We start from the raw sequence: 18,648 nt of genomic DNA on the forward strand, positions 1-18,648 counted from the left end.
TTGGTTAAAGCACAACTGCTACCTGTTGGATGTGTGCGCTCCTCCTCCAACACATGTGTGTTACTTGTGAGGACTTAGGGATCCTCCACCGAAAAAAAGAATGGCATCAGTCACATACTAACATACTCTGCAGCTGGCCTTTCCTCTGCTTTGGCTGCTAAACAAAGCCAGGTTATATGGGGACACAACCAGGGCTTTATTCCTGTGTACTATAAAGTCTAAGAGAAAGGTAAGATATGGTATTATAAGCGATATGATAGATCTAGGACGTTTGATAGAAAGATCAAACTTCTGAATCCATAACCACCGAACACACTTTAACGAAAGCGCTTTCGTTAAAGCGTGTTAATAAAAAAAAAAAAAAATATATATATATATATATATATATATATATATATATATATTTACGTTTCTGCAGGGGGGCTTCGCCCCATTGCACCCACAGCCCCCCACACCCCTCACTTTAATGTTCTCCCTCAGAGAACGCAGTACAGTGGGGAAAAGGGAATTTTCTCTTATCTGCACCATAGTACGGCCTCGGCAACAGGCATACTTACGCAAAAGTGCTTCTTTGGTGAAAAGTACTTTCTCTTAAGTATGCTAGCCCTAAATGGATTTGGACGTTTGATCTTTCAAACGTCCTAGATTCGATACGATAAATGGATGCAATAAAAAAATCACAGGGCAAGCTGGCAATAGATGCCATATACACAAAGAAATAAATGGATACAAAGGAGCAGAAACTATGCAAATTGAAGGGGGATGACTAAAGGTGATCAATGAAAAATAATTCAAAGGAGTGGTGAAGCACAGCTTACCCAATGTTTTAAAGTTGTCAAGGATAGGCCCAACTACCTGCAGGAAAAGTGAGCCAACTAGGTAGATCCTGCTGACCCCTCCCCCATAAAAATAAAGTTGGAAGGACAGAATGAAAAAAAATTAGCAAGGAGGGGGACGCAGCTACAAAGGGCTCTAACTAAAAGTTATAGTGGACATGGTAGTCCAGTGTTTTTTTTTTTCCCTTCTGCCTTCATTACAACATACTTGATACAGGAAGAAAACACAAACACCTTAAATTAGGATCCTCTTATCCATAAGTCAAGTCATACGAGCAATTTATCCTAACAGTAAATGTTAAAGTAAGAGATTATCACAGCTGTCATACTCCTTTTACCCATGTTCTTTGCTGAAGGTGAACATTTGATTTTAAAGATCAATTGCCAGAGCTTTTTGATACCTCACATGAGATCAGCTCTTACCCATCCGACAACAAATGGATGTAAGGTGCATAAGAAGGGAACACTTGCATTACATTTCAGTTCCTTCTGTCAGAAAATTTATTCAGAACAAGCCTGGCTCTGTTTGTACAGGGATGAAAACTTTGACTATATCCCACACAACCCAGTTCTAACTACCTGTCAATTGGTCAGGGAGCAAGGCTGAAGACAAGATGTCTTCTGAGTTGAGTCAAAATCCAAATGTTGAGGGAGGAAGATACTCTATACAGACAAGCTCCTCTCCATCCTCTAACTCTGAGGACTATGAGTTTCCCTGCAGGGATGGGTCCCTTTTTCTTTTCCCAAGGGATGTTCCAGGCACAGTTTTCCTATCCAGGGAGGCTGCCTGGACTTCATGAAGTCTATGAAGTTTTATGCCAACCTGACTAGGCCCTGCGAAGAGACCTGGGTTAATGAGACAGGAGATTCGGGCAGAGGTGGCTATGAAAACCCAGCCTTTTTGGTTTGGGTGTCTTGGAAGTGGGCAATACCTCAGTTCACAAGTGGCCATAAAACCTTGATCTGTTTCCCAGGTGATTCCTCTCAAACTCATGAAATATTGTCCTCATCCTCTGTCACCACAACCCTGGCATATCAGCTATAGACCCAACCAGTGACAGTCTGATGTTGGTACACAAGGGCTAGGCTATAGTCATGGTGGCCTCCGGGGGAGACATGTCAGCAGACATGGGCCTTAGTCTGTTATGTGTAGACAACATGAGGAGTTGGATAAAAATGTCTTTGTCCTCCAGCACATTCCTCTCTCCTTTAGGGATTTGCATTTTTTTTTTGGAACGATGGCCCACAGACTCTTACTCCTCTTACAGAGAGACAAGTACACTTACATTTTGCCATTCTTCTTCTCCCCGCATCAGCTCCAACAGACACCCAAACTATCTGGGTCACAGTTAAGGCTTTCTCCTCCTGCACTAACAGAGTTGGTGACATGCCCAGATACTTGGTAAATCCCCTGGTGAAGTGGACAGACTGACTGGAAAGGAAGTTAACTGGAAGTCTCTCCCCCCACAGTGAATATAAAGAAATCCCTGTGACCACTGTGGACTGTGATATGGATGTAGTCATCCTTTAAATCCAATAACACAAAAGCAAGAGAGTCTCAAGGCAAAGCAACAGGAACAGGGCCTGCAGGGTGAGCACCTCGTACTTCTTGATATCTAAACATTTGTTTAATTTGGACAGCTCCATAATCCCACTCTCTGTGGGCACTAGAATAGAACTCTTTCCTTCCACTATGGTGGGGACTGGTACCATCATGCCAGAAGTAATTTCCCTTGAAACCGTTAGGGTTGTATTGGTATGGGAGGACACTACACATCCTCATAAACAGGAAAAAAGAAATGAATATTAACTTGTACAGAAGAGATATTATGCTCATAACTCAATGTACATCGTATGTTACACCAGTTGCCTTGAAGTGATACAGCTTGCCTCCAAAGAGATGGACAGAAAGGAATAAAGAGGAAGACGGAAAGGAACAAAGGGGAAGAGATGTGATAATCAGTATTGATTGTGGCAGGAGATGTCCTTGGTCAGGACTCTTTCCATCCTTCTCCCTACCTTGCTTCTTACCTATTACTCTGTTAATGCACCATGGCAGTTCCTCTTTTTCAGATTCCCTTTCTTGCTTGTATTGCTCAGCTTTAATTGGTTTTCTACTGAAGCACCATTGTTTCTTAAGGTATGTTTTTTTTTTTTTTTTTTTACTCCATCTGGAATTTCAAGAGTGAAAAAGTTGTTTCCCTGACTCCGCCACTTCAACCTTCTCCTCTCAGCAGTTAAAAACCTCCTAATAGTGTGTCCAAACAGTAAGTCCTAATCTAAAGGTTAATAACCTAAAAAAGGTGCTGTTTGGAAAACAAAGTCCACGGACCACGGTGTAATAATCCTTTATTCCAAGCACAGACATAATACATTTTCGTCTACCAAGACTTCATCACATGATCTGATGAAGTCTTGGTAGATGAAAACGTATTATATCTGTGTTTGGAATAAAGGATTATTACACCATGGCCCGTGGACTTAGTTTTCCAAACAGCGCCTTTTTCAAGTTATTAGTCGTTGGTTGGAATTGTTTTTTCCCCTTACACTTGGTTCCTAATCTACGGGTGCATCTAAGCAGCTCCCATCAACTTACTCTGTGTAAGGAATGTAATATGCTCAAGGAACCCATTCTCAAAACCTTCCCCAGTGGCTGCCACCCTACAGCATGAGCTTTTCTGCACTACATCCAAATTTTACTGCCTACTTTTCCAACCTAAAAGCAGCATGGGGTAGCTTTGTCACCTTATTTTTAATACTCTTGTCTAAGATAGTAGCTACTACATACTCTACTTGTCTGTGGATCTTAGCTTGTTATTTAATCAAATACATCTGGAAGTTTACTACTTGAAAGCCAAGAGTTATCGCGGTACATACTTCTCTTTATGAAGAAGGCCAACATTCTGCTTTCCATATTGTTAGGAGCTATTTTAATCCTGGTGCAAACCTGGATACTATAGCAGTCTCTAAGGAGGCTACTGCTTGGTCAGCCACAGGGATCTTATACAAGTTAAGGTCCTCTTCAACATTAAAGTACCTGTCTGGCTTCTTTCATGTACACTGCTGTGACTCTAAGCTTAAGGACAGTGACAACCTCAAATGATGGCAGGATGGAGATTACATAGTAGGTGGCTTGAAATTCTCCATGCCCATTAAGTCCAGATATCTCTTTTTGACTCAGGGAGTTTAATATACCATTGCTTAAAATGTTCCCTCATGTAATTTATACTGCCAATAACATTCACTAGCAGACAATCCAAAGAAATGATCTGCCTGCTGTCAACGACATCATATACCTCAGGGAAATGAAATCTGAAAGGAAAAAAAAAGTCCTTACTCCTCAAAGTCCAATTCAGGTATGCCAGGTAAGTAGAGACTCCTTTTTCAGTGACACAGGGGACTGCAAAAGCTACTAGTTAATTCTTTCCAAACCATGATGCACTTCTTTGTAAATCTTCTATAATCAAATGTCAAAGGTGACATTACTCTGGGCATAAATGTCTCATAATAAGGTATCAAGCATCAGACTTTTGGTAACGGGTAGAACAATTGGCCTTTGTCCCAAATAATTTCTCAAAATGTCACTGCTGTATTTACAAGAACTGTTGGCATATACAAGGACACAGACAACTCAGGGATCTAGTATAAGACTGTAGATGTCTTTTGAAGGTGCCTGGTTACTGTTGTTGCCCTGCCCAGACATCACAGACAGCAACTATGGTCTGCAAAATAGCAACAGCTGCAGCCAAAGTAAAAAAAAAAAAAAAAAGTTTGCCTCAACAGCAGCACTAAACATTAAGGTTACACTGGGGTGGAGCAGCATGAGGTAGATCCTAAACAGGACCAGTGTCCACAGATCTCTCCAGGTTTGACAAGGTCTCTATGACTTCATGCCTACTGCAAGAGAAAAAATGGATGCTCCACCTTACTTCCAGGACTTACTTCCATCGCATTTGTAGGCCAGAGGACTACAGCTCACATGATGGATAACTGACTTCCAATCTTTTCTGGACTTTGCAGGTCATGGAGATTCTGGGCACTACCAGCTAAAATCCTTTCCTTGAAAATCATGTTGTTTGAATAAAAGTACCTTGTATACTTCCCCATGGTTAAAAAAAAAACTGTGGAAATCAAATGGTAGAATTTACCTTCATCATGCAAATGTGTTGGAAATTTTTTCAGGGACATTTTGAAACACATAAATCATGGAAAAGCCAGGTACAGCTTATAGACCAAAACAGTAAACTCTGTGACAATTATAATAAGAACATAAAAAGGCAGTTTAAAACCTGGAACAAACCAGAGGGAATATGGAATGCTGACCAATCTTTTTTTTGCAACAAAAAGAAATGAAAAAATGATGCAAGCACCCCCTCCATACATATGTTATATAACATACTGATACTGGTCACCTGCTGGTCAAGGAGCAGCTATATTCATGGGGATGTCCACGAAAGCTCTAGAAGGATCCTACTGCAGATGTAATCTCTATGAATAGCATGAGACAACTGAATCAAACTTTCGCAAGCAGCAAAGAAACCTGGTAAAAATAACACTCATAAAACAAGAAAATGTTTTTCAAATACGCTTAATGCAATAAAAATATTTTCCCTTTAATGATGTCAGATTACTTATAATTGAAGTTATTTTATTACATCACTATTCATTAAGGTGAATTAAACCCCAATTTCCCACAACTTTCAGGCTCCACGTACCCTTTATTAATTTAGTTTGCTCCATCTGCAGAACGTTGTCAGCCTGAAGTCCGAGAACTAAACCACTCATGTTATTCAATCCATTGGATACTCCAGCTGTTTCCTGCTTGGATAATTTTCGATTTGCAGACCTAGCCAGAAAATAAAAAGTTTTAAGTAAATTAAACTGCCATCCGACAATTAATGAACTTTTTCCTGAGAACTCAAGCTCAGGTTTGATGGGGAATGTACTTAACCAATGTGAAAATTATTTTCTTTAATAAAATAATCTTAGAATCATGTAGAAACAATATGCAGACAGAAAAATGTGCAGCAATCTTTGCATCCAAATCACTGCAGAACAAAAGTATGTATTAACACCAGACTGCTTTAATAAACTCTTACTCCCGCTAAAGCATCTATTTTTTTTCAAGTAGCTTAATCTGTGTGTGTCTGTGAGTCTGCGTGTGTGTGTGTGTGTGTGTGTGTGTGTGTGTGTGTGTGTGTGTGTGTGTGTGTGTGTGTGTGTGTGTGTGTGTGTGTGTGTGTGTGTGTGTGTGTGTACATGCACATTCACATACTCATGAAAGACCACAAAATATAACAAAAGCAATTAGTCTTCCTCTGCTATGAAGGGTCATAATCTATAACCCCAGTAAAGCTGCTAAATTTCTACTAAATTTCTAAAGTGCAAATATACAGGCTCTTCTGTAGGAAAAGGGAAGCCCACATCTTTAAGCAAGCAAGTTATTAAACTGCTAGTTACATGCACGCAGTTTAATGACTTGCTTTACTCAAGCTAAACTGCTTGCATACATATTTCTTTCTCACTACTTAAAAGTCTAACACAAGGCAAAGTACAACTCGTGTGATTTCCAAGGAGCTCAGTGACAGATGAGAAACAATCCAAGGATTCTATGGATTTATACCCAAGAAGTCACTCAGCAAGCAGTCCATGCTTTTACCTTGTAATAACATCATTCTATTTTCCTTAAACACATGAACAAGTCAGAAATATTCCCATTCTGAAACCAGAGAACCTTATCAATCCAGTTTCTTAACAGACTTGTCAAAGGAAATTTAATATGGTAACAGCCAACAAAAAAGACAACTGCCTAATTTCCCAGCTGCATTTTTCCATTCAATTCCTGTATCACCCAGCATCCCACAGCAGCAAGGAGAAGAGGACAAACTGCATAGTACTGGTGTTTATGTATGTGAATCACAAAAGATTACTGCAATATGGGTGACTTACAGGATGGCTGCACACTGACCAACAGGTTGAATACAGCCTTCCCAGTGTGAAAATGAAGTTATGTACTCACCAAAACTAGGTATCTGTGTTATCCATTTTTCATTCCTCCTCATAAATGGTTCTCAAATCCAACATTGGATCCAACTTGGCCTCTTTCCCAGACTTAAGATCTGAGTCTTGAGCTCCTCCCCCTACCAACAATGCACCATGCCTTTCTCAACTCCCCAGATTGAGTCTGCTGCCCTATAACTAACTGAAGTTACAAATTACAGAGAAAGAAAAAAGTACAGTTTTGTACCTACCATAAATGTAGATGTTCGAGGATCCACATTGCTGCAGTCCTAACAATTGGGTAGTCCGCTGTCCAGTCGGCCCGACAAAGAGTAGGCTCGTGGTTGGTCAGGGCGATTAGACCACCCCCGCGTCGCCAGGGGGTAAATGCGCATGACCAGATGTCAGAAGACCCTAAAAGACAAGGCCCAATATACCTGCACCAAAAATATGTACAATATATACAAAAATATCAGCATATAACCTCACCTACACAACCACCTCTAAACACAGTTAGTTCCACATTGCTGCAGTCCTAACAATTGGGTAGAATCCCAAAGCAGAGGTAAGGGAGGCTGGCAAATCATAAAGAAGCAGGAGCTGACAACATGCCTTGCAAAATAGCTGTGGCAAAACCAGCCCTAGACTTAGAGTAGAGAGGAAGGTGATAATGCTTAGAGAAAGTATGCACTGAACTCCAAGTAGCTGCCTCCAAAATATCTAGTGGAATGAGGCCGAATCCCAGCTGGAATCTCCTTGCCATGATGGGAATAACAAAATGCAATGCAAAACCCAATCCACCTAGAAATAGTTTGTTTTGACACAGGCTTAACTCAAAGCAAAAGAAACAAACAACTGCTGAGACTGCCTAAAATCCTTAGTCCTGCTCAAATAATAGTGCACATCTAAAGTGTGCAAAATCTTTGTAGGCAAATGAATAGTTTGGTTTAAAGCCACACTAGAAACCACCTTAGGCATAAAAGAAGGATTAGTGCAAGATATACCCTATCCTTATGGAAAATCAAAAGGGCTCTACTGCCATAAGGGCCTGCAACTCAGACACCCTTCTTGCAGAAGTAATAGCCAACAGAAAAGCAGTCTTCCATGACAAGTATTTCAATTCAGCAGAAGTTTTTCCAACACAAAATTGAGATCCCAAGCAGGAGTAGGAGCTCTACGTGGGGTCTTATATTCTTTGCCCCTCTAAGAAACTGCTTGAACAAAGGATGCGAAAACAATGGTGGGTCACAATCATAGTGAGCTGAAATTGCTGCAGCATGAATCTTAATGGAAGAGAAGGACAAACCTTTGTCCAATAACTCCAAGAGATGAAGAGCCACACCTCAAATAGCTCTCAGAATCTCCAAATTCTTGGTAAAGGCCATGGAGGCTTCCTTACCAGACTCCTTAGTAGTGGGTACCAGTGTGCCGAAGGCCATCTGGAGCTATTAAAAATCATCCTTGGCTTGTCTTGTCTGACCTTGTTTAGTGGAGGTTTAACAGATCTATGTCTGAGTTCCCCCAGGACTGTCAATTTCTGGAATACATGAAGATCCAGTTTCCACCGTTTGGGGATGGGATCCATGATTTGTCTGTACACACAAGCGAGGAGTTCTGTGCCCGCAGAAACCTTGCCCCTGAAGAGTTAGTGCAAGAAGCTGCAGTAGTCTCCCATAAAATCATTGCTTTCCATTTAGATGAGCTCCCAAGCAATGTCCGAGGCATCTGTCGTTAAAATCTCATATGCAGTGGCATTGGGAAGCACCAGAATACAAGATGCCATGAACCGTTTGTCCGGTTAAAAAAGCCATCTGGGCTGCTGTATTCAGTCTCACACCCAGAATACCCTAGGCATCTTAGCACTGCTATAACATATTCGGATAGATTTGAATCTTGTAGCCCTGAAGTAAGCTATCACTGGAGCCAACATTTTTTTGGACTGTCCAGATAAGTGTTGATGTTGAGGAAAGATAAATCGAAATTGGTCTCCTCGTGTTCCCCTTCTTGGTACTAGGAACAGGCGAGAATAAACGTCTGGCATGCCTTTTGAGGGGCAATGTATGGAAATAAAATCTGTCTGGAGTATTAAATCCAATTTTCTTTGAAAAGAGACAGTCTTCCTCCCAAAGGAGCTGCCAGACGAGAATCTACTGGCAGCTGAAAAGAATTGGTCTGTTTTCTGAGAAAGAAAGGACCCCTGCCCTCCCCCAGTCTGTCAGAGCAGGTGAACTCCCTGTTCTGGGCCTAAAAGAACCTTGAGCTCTGCCTTAGGCCCAATTTCTACTAAACTTGGTGGCTGCACCTGCAAAGTGGCAGCCACCTCGAGAGGCCTGAGCAACATCAAGCACATTGCAAAAGCTTTGCCACCCTACCAGACACATCAGACCTAAATCCAGCAACTCTTTACCTCAATATACCAATACCAAAGCATCCACCTTAGATTAGCATGTGAAACTGACACAATTTTTCAACTCTCTCTCATGGAAAAAAGAGAAGTATACACTTTCTTTTCCCCATCTATCCCCCCCTTGCCTCTTTATCAGTGTTCAACACAAGGTATAGCTAAGAGATGACAGGGTAAAAACAAAATTCCCTAAGCCTTTTCCTGGAATCAGATCTGAAAATGAGAAATCCTCAGGAGGAGAAGCTGTAGAGTAGAATCATCCCATCAAATCAGAAATAAGAGGTGATACTCTTGCAAATCTTCAGAAGACCTCAGAAGCCACCCTATAGGCCTCTCAGGAGGGCATAGAACCTCTAATCATAGTAATTAAATCTATATGTTTCTTAGGCACAGAACCTGAAGTGCTAGGAGAAGCCCCCCACTGAAGCCAAAGCTGGCCTACCAAAAGAAAAGTTTGAAACAGAAGGAGAGAGGCTAAACTACCTGGGAAGAGAGGAAGAAATAGCTACCTGAGTAGCCCTTCAGGGCCCTGGCCTACCTCCTGAGAAGGCAAGTCCTGTAACAGTAAAGTCTCTGCCTGAGACTCAAAGAAACGGTTCATCAACCCCCTAGTTTTTTGTTGTTTTGTCTTTGCTTTTTGGACGAAGGCGTCGGAGCATCGTCTAACCGCCTCTTAATAGTGCGTTTGTTAAATCTCTACAAAGAGCGGCATCCAACAACGTAAACAAGGTATACACAGGTATGGTAATCTTAATGAGTATTATCTTCCCACAAGAAAATACAGTTATTCACTTTTCTGACATCCGGTTAAATACCGAGGCAAGAAAAAAACTTTGATTGATCCTGAAACTCACTTCAGAAGAAAATTTCAGAGCCCAACCTGCACGCAAAAATTGCTTCTGCATCGGACCATGGGCAAAAAGACAACATCATAGGGCTCAAACCTGGAACCCAAAGGGTCCAAACTCTTCCAAGTACTTCACAAAGGCACCAGGCCAGGGATGGATGGGAGGGAAGTGAGAAGGAATGAAAAATGAACAACACAGATACCTACTTATGGTAAGTACATAACTTCTCAATCTGACATTTTCCTTTTTCATTCCTCCTCACAAATGGATCAGAGTCCCCAGCTACGTAATTCCTGGGTGGTCCTTAAGGAAAGATATGCCGAAGCACAGTTGAGCCAAAGGATGCCCTGCTCCTGGAGATAACGTCCAGCTTACGATGCATAACAAAGGTATGAGACTTCGACCAGAATGCTGCACCACAAACTTCAGTAATGGAAGTTCTGGATGAAAAGGCAGATGAAGGAGCCATAGCATTAGTGGAATGAGCCCTGGGAGGTCAGGGCTTGTCTGTACCTCTCTGAGTAAATGAAATGCAGTCTGCTATCCATTTTGGTAAAGTGATTTTGGATACTGCCTGTCCTGACCTGTTTGTAGAGGAAAGCTGAGCAGATTTCTTATCTTTCTATGTTCTTAATATGGAAAAATGCAACTGTCTATGAACATACAGGAAATGTAATGGGTATTCATTCACCTTTGTTAGAAAAACTGAGAAAGAAAACTGGTAACTGAACTGACTGATTAATATTAGACTCCGTGGCCACCTTAGGCATAAAGAAAAACTTTGTTCTCAAAGAAACACTATCTTTGTGAAAAGTGATGCAAGGAGGTTTGGCTAACAAAACCTAAAGCTCTGAAATTCTCTTAATGGAAGTGATAGCTACTAAGAAGAGTGTTTTCCAAGAAAGAAATTTTATGTCACACGAACTGGCGGGGTTCAAAAGGCTTCTGGGTGAGGACTTGCAGTACCATTGTGAAATCCCATGGAGGAGAGGCTTCTTTAATTGGAGGTTTAAGATGAAACATCCCCTTCATGAAAGCCTTACATAGTTTGGAAAAAAAAGAAATGAATTTTTCTTCCCTGCATTAAAATTGGATATGGCTGCCAGTTGGAGTTTGATGGTGGAGAAGCCAGCTTGAAAAAGAATTATAAGGAAAAGGAGAACATCTGATAAGGGTGCTGAGAAATTGTCAATGTTTTCCTTAGATGCCCAAATAGAAAACCTCTTCCACTTGCTATTGTAGACTTTTTTGGTGGAAGCTCTCAGAGGCCATAACAATGTCGTAAATGGCGGGGGGCTTGCCTGGACTTTCTTACAAGAAACCATGTGGTCAGTTTGAGGATATGGAGATTGGGAATCTGAACATCTGATGGGTGACATATGCGATCCTGCATGGGATCCGGAATCCAAGGTGGAAACTTGAGGTGAGAACATAGAAAGGGGAACCACATCTGGTGAGGCCAGAAAGGGGCAATGAGGATTAAGGAACTCTTCAATCTGTTGGCTTTCTGCAGAACTTTTGGGAACAATGGTAACGGGGGGGGGGGGGCATAAAGGAGACCTGGATGCCAATCTTGAACTAGAGCATCCCTCAGTGACTCCCCCCCCCCCCTCTGAGGGGGATCACAGCAAAATACTTGTTGCACTTGGCATTCACAGGAGTGGTAAAAATGTCACAACAAGGTTGGCCCCAAAGGCTGAAAATTACATTTGCTACTGACTGACAGAGACCACTCATGAGGGGTCAAAACTGACCTAATGAGTCTGTCTGCAAGCACGCTGGATATACCCGGAATGTGTGCTGCAATTAGAAAATGGTCTGAAGATACTGCCCACTCCCAGGAAGCATCCATGGTCATTGTGACTATGGCTGGTGAAAAAGAGAAAGGACTGCCCAAAAGAAGGTCATGCGAGTCCAACCACCACTAAAGATGGTTCCTACATCTCTGACATAACTTCATTGGGGTTTACTATTAGAATATCAAAAGTCACAATAAAACAGGTACTAATCTGCAAACTAGGAGACAGGAAGTACACTTACCCGACGTCCACAACTACACACTTACTTTTATATTACATTAACCACAAAAATATACAGCAGGAAAAAAAAGCAAAAAAAAGTTTCCCCAACGGGACAATTACCTGACATCCAGAAACTCTCTGCGATCAGACGAATGGTATAAGCTGTCGTTCTGACTGGCAGTGACGACGTTCTGAGGGATGGTACTTGTCCACGTCACCTTTATGGCCTACGCTGCCTGTCTTGCTATGTGCAACATCACACATAACATGCAGTAGCAAGTCTTTTATATATAGGCCAGAAAGTCGGGTCACCTAGGTGGAGAATCCCAAAGGTTAAGAATACTGCAACATAGGAATAGAGGGACATGTAATTATAATCACAATAGAAGCTTTCTAAGTAAAGAAAAGTATTTTGAAAGATTCACACTTATCTCCAACACCAGCCCAAGACTGGAACCACATCTGGATGCAACGTGCGGCAAATGAGATCTGGGGAGTTGAAGGCATGGATCATTGTGGGTAAAAGGAGGGGCTCGAGACTTGGATCTTAAGTCTGGGAAAGTGGCCGAGTTGGATCTGATATCGGATCCAAGACTTATTTGTGAGGAGGAATGAAAAAGAACATAATCAGATATGAAAGTGAAAAAAAGGAGGGTAACAAGACTATCAATATGGGTGGATTTCAACTACTGGCTAGTAATTACAAAGCCTTTATACATGCAAAATCAGAACTTGGAGAAAGTAAGAAAATTAACCAGAAAATAAGAACACAAAGCTCTGGCTGGGAAAAATCTTGAGGCTGTTACACAAAAATCAGATCAAGTTTCAGCTTTGGTGCAGGAGATTACTTTTATTGACTTAGAGGAAAAAATAAATCAAACGTACTCAAAAGCATTTAAAATAAACAAAACACTCACAATACACAAGTACAAATAAAAGGCTGGGAAAACACAGAAGAAGCTTTAATTAGCTATTCGGGTGAAATAATAAAAACACAAAAGTCGGAGAATGAAACAAAAAAGGCGGGCTGAGCATGAGGCTCAACAATAATAGCCATTTAAAAAAATGAATAATAATAATAAGAGTTAGAAGGTAGAGCAAGTCCAGAAAACCTGAGATTTTCTGCTGTACCAGAGAAAATGAAAGTAACGGACTGCACTAATTTTATGAAAATATAAATAAGCAACTAGACTGGTGTTCCCACAGCATTTGTTAATTGACAGGGCAGATCTAGAAAACCTGAGATTTTCTACTGTACCAGAAAAAATGAAAGGAACAGACTGGATAAATTTTATGAAAATACAAATAAGCAACTGGATTGGTGTTACACAGCAGTTACTACCTTAAAGGGCACATTGTGTGTGCGCTCCAAATCACTCCCTGAAAAAAGCAGGCAAGACCTATATTACTAAAAATGCAATCGCACAGACATTTTCTCCAGTCAAAGTTGTCACCGAACGGAAGAAAAGTATTACAATTTGGGGACAGCAAACGTGTTTGTAGAAAAATGATTACTCATTGCACAACAGGCAGAATAGAAACAACCTTCATGCCAGCAGATAGAGAAATGACAAGGAACAAAATGATTCAAGCTGATATATATGCGTTTTTCTTCAGAATATTTTTTTTTGAGAGAGCAAATACATTTTTGGATGCAGAACGGACTAATGAGGAAATACTAAAAGGTTTCTCTAATAAAGAGTGAGCTACCAAGCACATGGAGACTCTGCTTCTCATTCTACAGACCATAAAAGCTAATGAAGAGATTTTACCATTGAAACCTTCCCATTGTTCCAAAGGAAACTGCTTGAGTGATAGTAAAAAACCACTGGAGCTTACCAAAAGAACAAATAAATTGGAATTGAACCTGAGGCTGGTGCTGGGAGGTGGAAAGTTCAAAAAGAAGATCAGCAAGGTTATGAAATTAATTAATACATGGCAGACCATAAAGCATTGTTGTTATTATTTGATACAGACACAGGAAATGTGTTTTTCCAGGAACTGGATGATGAAAAGTTGGAATTCTGTTGACTGTGTTAAAATTGGTGAGTGGATTATAAATCCATATAGTCCACTTCATGTCATCGTCAACATCATCAATCGCCTTTTTTCCAATTTAATATGGAGTCAGGTGTCCCATCAACATTAATCAATGTGATTAAATCACCTAGAAGTAATATTTACACCATCGAGTGGCTAGCACTGACTAATGTATAAAAGGACACAATGTCCTGAAAAAGAAAATAAGTAAATATAGTTTTTATTTATATTTGTTCAAAATATCATTATGTAAATTAGACGTTATGTACTTAGTATAACTTGGCATATGTGTTGTCCATTTTTATTCTTCCTCTAGAATGGCTCTGGGATACAATCCTCCAATCTGAATCAGCCACATATACAAGACTTTGGATCCAGATTTTGAACTTCTCGCTCTACCCATGATGCTCTATCCCAGACCTAACTCCTCATATGAAGTTTTCTGCCTTACTGCCCACTGAGTTATTGAAACAGAACACACACACAAGAAAATGACTGAGGCTCAAACCAGGAACGTGAGGGTTCCCATATCATCCAAAGATCCTTCTAGGAGTGACAAGGCCGGGGGGTGGTTGAGAGGGAAGTTGCAGAAGAATGAAAATAGACAAAACAGATGCCAAGTTACGGGAAGTACATAACTTCTAAATCTGATGCTGCCCTTTTCATTCTTCCTCATGAATAGGTCACAGTCCCCTGCTATGTAACCCTTGGGAGACCCTATAGGAAGGATATGCCAGAGCACTGTTGAATCAAAGGAAGTTCTGCTTCTGGAGAAAATGTCTAATTTGCAATGTGTAACAAACAAAGGTGCAAGTCTTGACCAAGTGGCTGTAGTGCAGATGTCGTCAATGGAATAACTTGAGGAGAAGGCAGAAGTAGTCACAGATCTAGTGGAGTGAGCTCTAGGAGGAAGAAGTAACTTCAGACCAGAGAATAAATCAGCAAAATACAAATCAGTAATCCATTTGCCCAGAGTAATTTTGAAAACTGCCCGACACAAATAGTTACAAGAAAAGATACAAACAGCTGATCAGACTTCCCTTACTGTTTTGTTTTGTGAAGAAAAATCACATTTGACTGTAAACATCAAAAAGATGCACTGAATATTCTCCCTTATTAGTAAAGTGTGGAAAGAAAACTGGTAATTGCTTGGACTGATGAATGTTAGTCTCCGTAGACACTTCAGGGAGAAAGGAAAGGCTGGTTCATAGAGACACCCTATCCTTATGGAAAATAATGTAAGGAGGTCTAGCCGATAAGGCTTGAAACTCAGAAATTCTTTTTGATGAAGTGATAGCTACTAAAACGACTGTTTTCCAAGAAAGAATCTTCATATTGCAACTCTCCGTCTGTTCAAAGGGTTTCTGACTTAACCCCTGAAGGACCACTGTCAGATCCTGGGGAGGACAGGGATCCTTTATTGGAGGACTAAAGAGAAAAACTCCCTTCATGAAAGCTTTACATAACACCTGGAGGAGGGCCAGAGATAATGAATCACTTCCAGAGTGGAAGTTAGATATGGCTGCCAACTGAAGTTTAACAGCAGAAAAGTAGTTAGGAAAAGAATAATGGCAAAGGTAAGTGCTGAACAATGGTCAATATTTTGCTTGGAAGCCCATATAGAGAATCTTTTCTATTTGCTTCTGTAAATTTTCTTGGTGGAAGCCCTCTGGGAGGTCAAGATAATATCATAGACTGCGGAAGAGAGCCTGGACAGTCTTTCTATCGCTGAAAGTGGAGAAACCATGTGGTCAGCTTGAGGGTGTGGAGACTCAGATGTTGAATCCCTGATGGCTGGGACAAGAGATTCTGAGCGAGCTCCAGTATCCATGGAGGATATTTCAAGTGAGACCAGAGGAAGGGGAACTATACCTGTTGAGGCCAGAATTGGGCAATGAGGATGAATGAGCACTTCAGACAGCTTACTTTCTGTAGGAAATTTGGAGTCAGAGGAATAGGGGGATAGACATAGAGACCACCTGTGGGTCAACCATGAATTATAGCATTCCTTAGTGACTCTCCAAGAGGGGAGATCAGAGAGAAGTACTTGTTGCAATTGTTGAGGAGCGACACAAATAGGTCACAGCAAGGTTGGCCCCAGTGGCTGAAGATCACATTCATTACTGTTTGATTGAGGGACCACTCGTCTGTCTGCCAGTGCATTGGTTCTCCAAAGAATGTGCACTGCAATGAGAAAGTGGTCTGAAGAGATTGCCCATTCCCACACCCTCATGGCCTCTCTGCACAATGGACTGGAATGGGATCCTTCTTGTTTGTTGATATACCAGACCACTGACATGCTGCCTGTGTGGATCCCAAAAGTACATAGAGGAAGAACGTCCTGAAAAGCTTGCAACGTTAGGACTGTTCTTAACTCTAGAACACTGAACTGCAACTTGGTCTCCGAGGAAGACCACGTGACTTGGATCATCTTTCCCAAGAAATGCCCCACCCCAGTTGGGAAGTGTTCAGTGTTCATGGTCACTGTGGTAACTGGGGGAGGAAGGGAAAACGGCCTGCCCAAAAACAGTTCTGACTGGATCCACCAGCAAACATGAAGTTTGCAGACTGGAAATGATAGAGGCTGGTAAAGAAAAGACCACTGTACCAGCAATGTCCATTGGAGGATTCACATAAAAAATCTTGCTAGAGGAACTAGAAGAATGGCAGCTGGCATGTTCCCAAGTTCTTGAAGCAGTAGCTTTGCTGGAGGGGATAGGTGTGACAGTATGGCCCGCACCAGATTTCTTAAAGCTGCAATATGATGAAGAGGTAATGATGCCCTTTGAGTTGCAGTATTCAATTGAATTCCTATAAATTCCAGAGACTGTACAAGAGTTAGGTTTGATTTGGCACGATTTATTGAGATGCCTACAGAGTTGGAGATCTGAAGAAAGTAATTCCTGGCTTGTAAAAGTTGATGCCTGGTTGGGGAAGTGAGAAGTCAATTGTCGGGATACGGATACACCTGGAACCCTTTGAGTCTCAAGTGAGATGACATGACTGCCAGGCACTTGGTGAACACCCTAGGGAATGTGGTGAGTCTAAATGGCAGTGCTCCGAATTGGTAGTGACTGGCTCCCAACTGAGAGCACAGATGGAGTGCCTGTCTATTTCAATGTGATAGTATATAGTATGCATCCTGGAGATCTATAGAACACATACAATCATCCTTGCGCAGAAGAGGCAGGAAGGACTGAACCATAAGAATTCGGAACTTTAATTTCGTACTGGTCTCAAGTCCCCCATTTTATTTGGCACAAATAAGAAGTGGGAGTAAGTTCCAAATGCTATCTATTCAGGTGGGACCTGGATGACTCCCATTCTGTAGCAGCTTTTGAATTAATTGAGCTGCATATTCCCTTTCACTGGGTGGAACGTCTGGGGAATTTCTGCCTTTGGATAGGGGGTATTAGAGAAAAGGGTATGTAGTAACCTCTGGATGATTCTTAGCACCCATGAATTTAAGACATTTCTCCAGGTGTCCAGGTGCAAAGAAAAATGACCCCTGACTGCCTCCAGATGTGGAGAGTCGGGCAACACTTCAGGAACGCTGATAGTGTCTGTCAGCAAAGGAGTTTCTGTAGCCCAGGGTCTCTGGACCCTCACTGCCTGTGGGGCGATGTCTGCCACTGAAACTTTCTCCTCTCCCTCTGGAGGAAGTGTCCACGGTCAAGTCCTGAAAAGGTTTCTGAGATTTCCGGAACTGCGTTTTCGTACCACCTTGGTAGTTACTAGAAAATACACATTGAAGGGTAGAAAATTTGATTCCAACGGCAGACAAGGTCTTTCCCCACCTCCTCACTGTGGGTGAGCATATATTTCACTGATGGCCCGAACATAGAGAAGCAATCAAAGGGGGCATTAACAAAGGATGCTTTGAAGGGTTCCTCAAACTTGCATAGCCTCATTCAGGCATGTTTTCTAACAGCTATGCCTGAACCGGATGCTTGTGAGGCACCTACCACTGTATGAGAAAAACGCCTCATTGATGCATTGGAAATGGATGACAGACTGGCCAAATGAGGAGAGACCTTCTTGAGGTCCTCTGCAGATATGCACATAGGGATAGAGTTTGAAAGCTGCTTGATCAAATCTCTCTGCAAACGAGTGCAGTGCAAATGTATCTGAGGCATACATGTGCTTTCCATATTTGTCCATAGCTCAGGACACCCTGTTCAGTGGATGGACAAAAGAGCTTTGCTCAGCTAACTTCTACTTAGTGGCTCCCGCCACAACTATGGCAACAACTGCGATTCCCTTGTTCCAATATGGGCATCTGACAAAAGAACTAAAAACTTGTCCAGGCACTTGGAGATGGGGTCAACAGTGTCTACTTCCTTCCAAGCCCAGTGGGAAACCAGGACAATAAGTTCATCTGCACAGGGAGGGGGGGGACAGGTCACCCAAGATGTAGATGGGCCAGCCGAAAGACTCCAGGAACACAGATTCCTCAGGAGGAAGTGACTAAGAAGACCAGCCATCCTTCTGTTAAACCC

The 18,648-nt window shown here is 41.7% G+C and overlaps 1 protein-coding gene across 2 annotated transcripts in view; it reads right to left on the reverse strand.

The window, feature by feature from the left end:
- Nucleotides 1–18,648, reverse strand: part of KIF7 (kinesin family member 7) — a 1,697,985-nt gene that overhangs the window by 1,005,040 nt on the left and 674,297 nt on the right. For both annotated transcript variants that reach the window (XM_044078207.1, XM_044078206.1), the window contains exon 9: nucleotides 5,552–5,682. In XM_044078207.1, coding sequence (XP_043934142.1) covers nucleotides 5,552–5,682 — 131 coding nt within the window. The remainder of the gene's footprint in view (nucleotides 1–5,551; nucleotides 5,683–18,648) is intronic.

The sequence above is a fragment of the Protopterus annectens genome, chromosome 7.part0 (assembly GCF_019279795.1).
Source record: "Protopterus annectens isolate FY-2018-M chromosome 7.part0, PAN1.0, whole genome shotgun sequence".
Classification (NCBI taxonomy): domain Eukaryota; kingdom Metazoa; phylum Chordata; order Ceratodontiformes; family Protopteridae; genus Protopterus; species Protopterus annectens.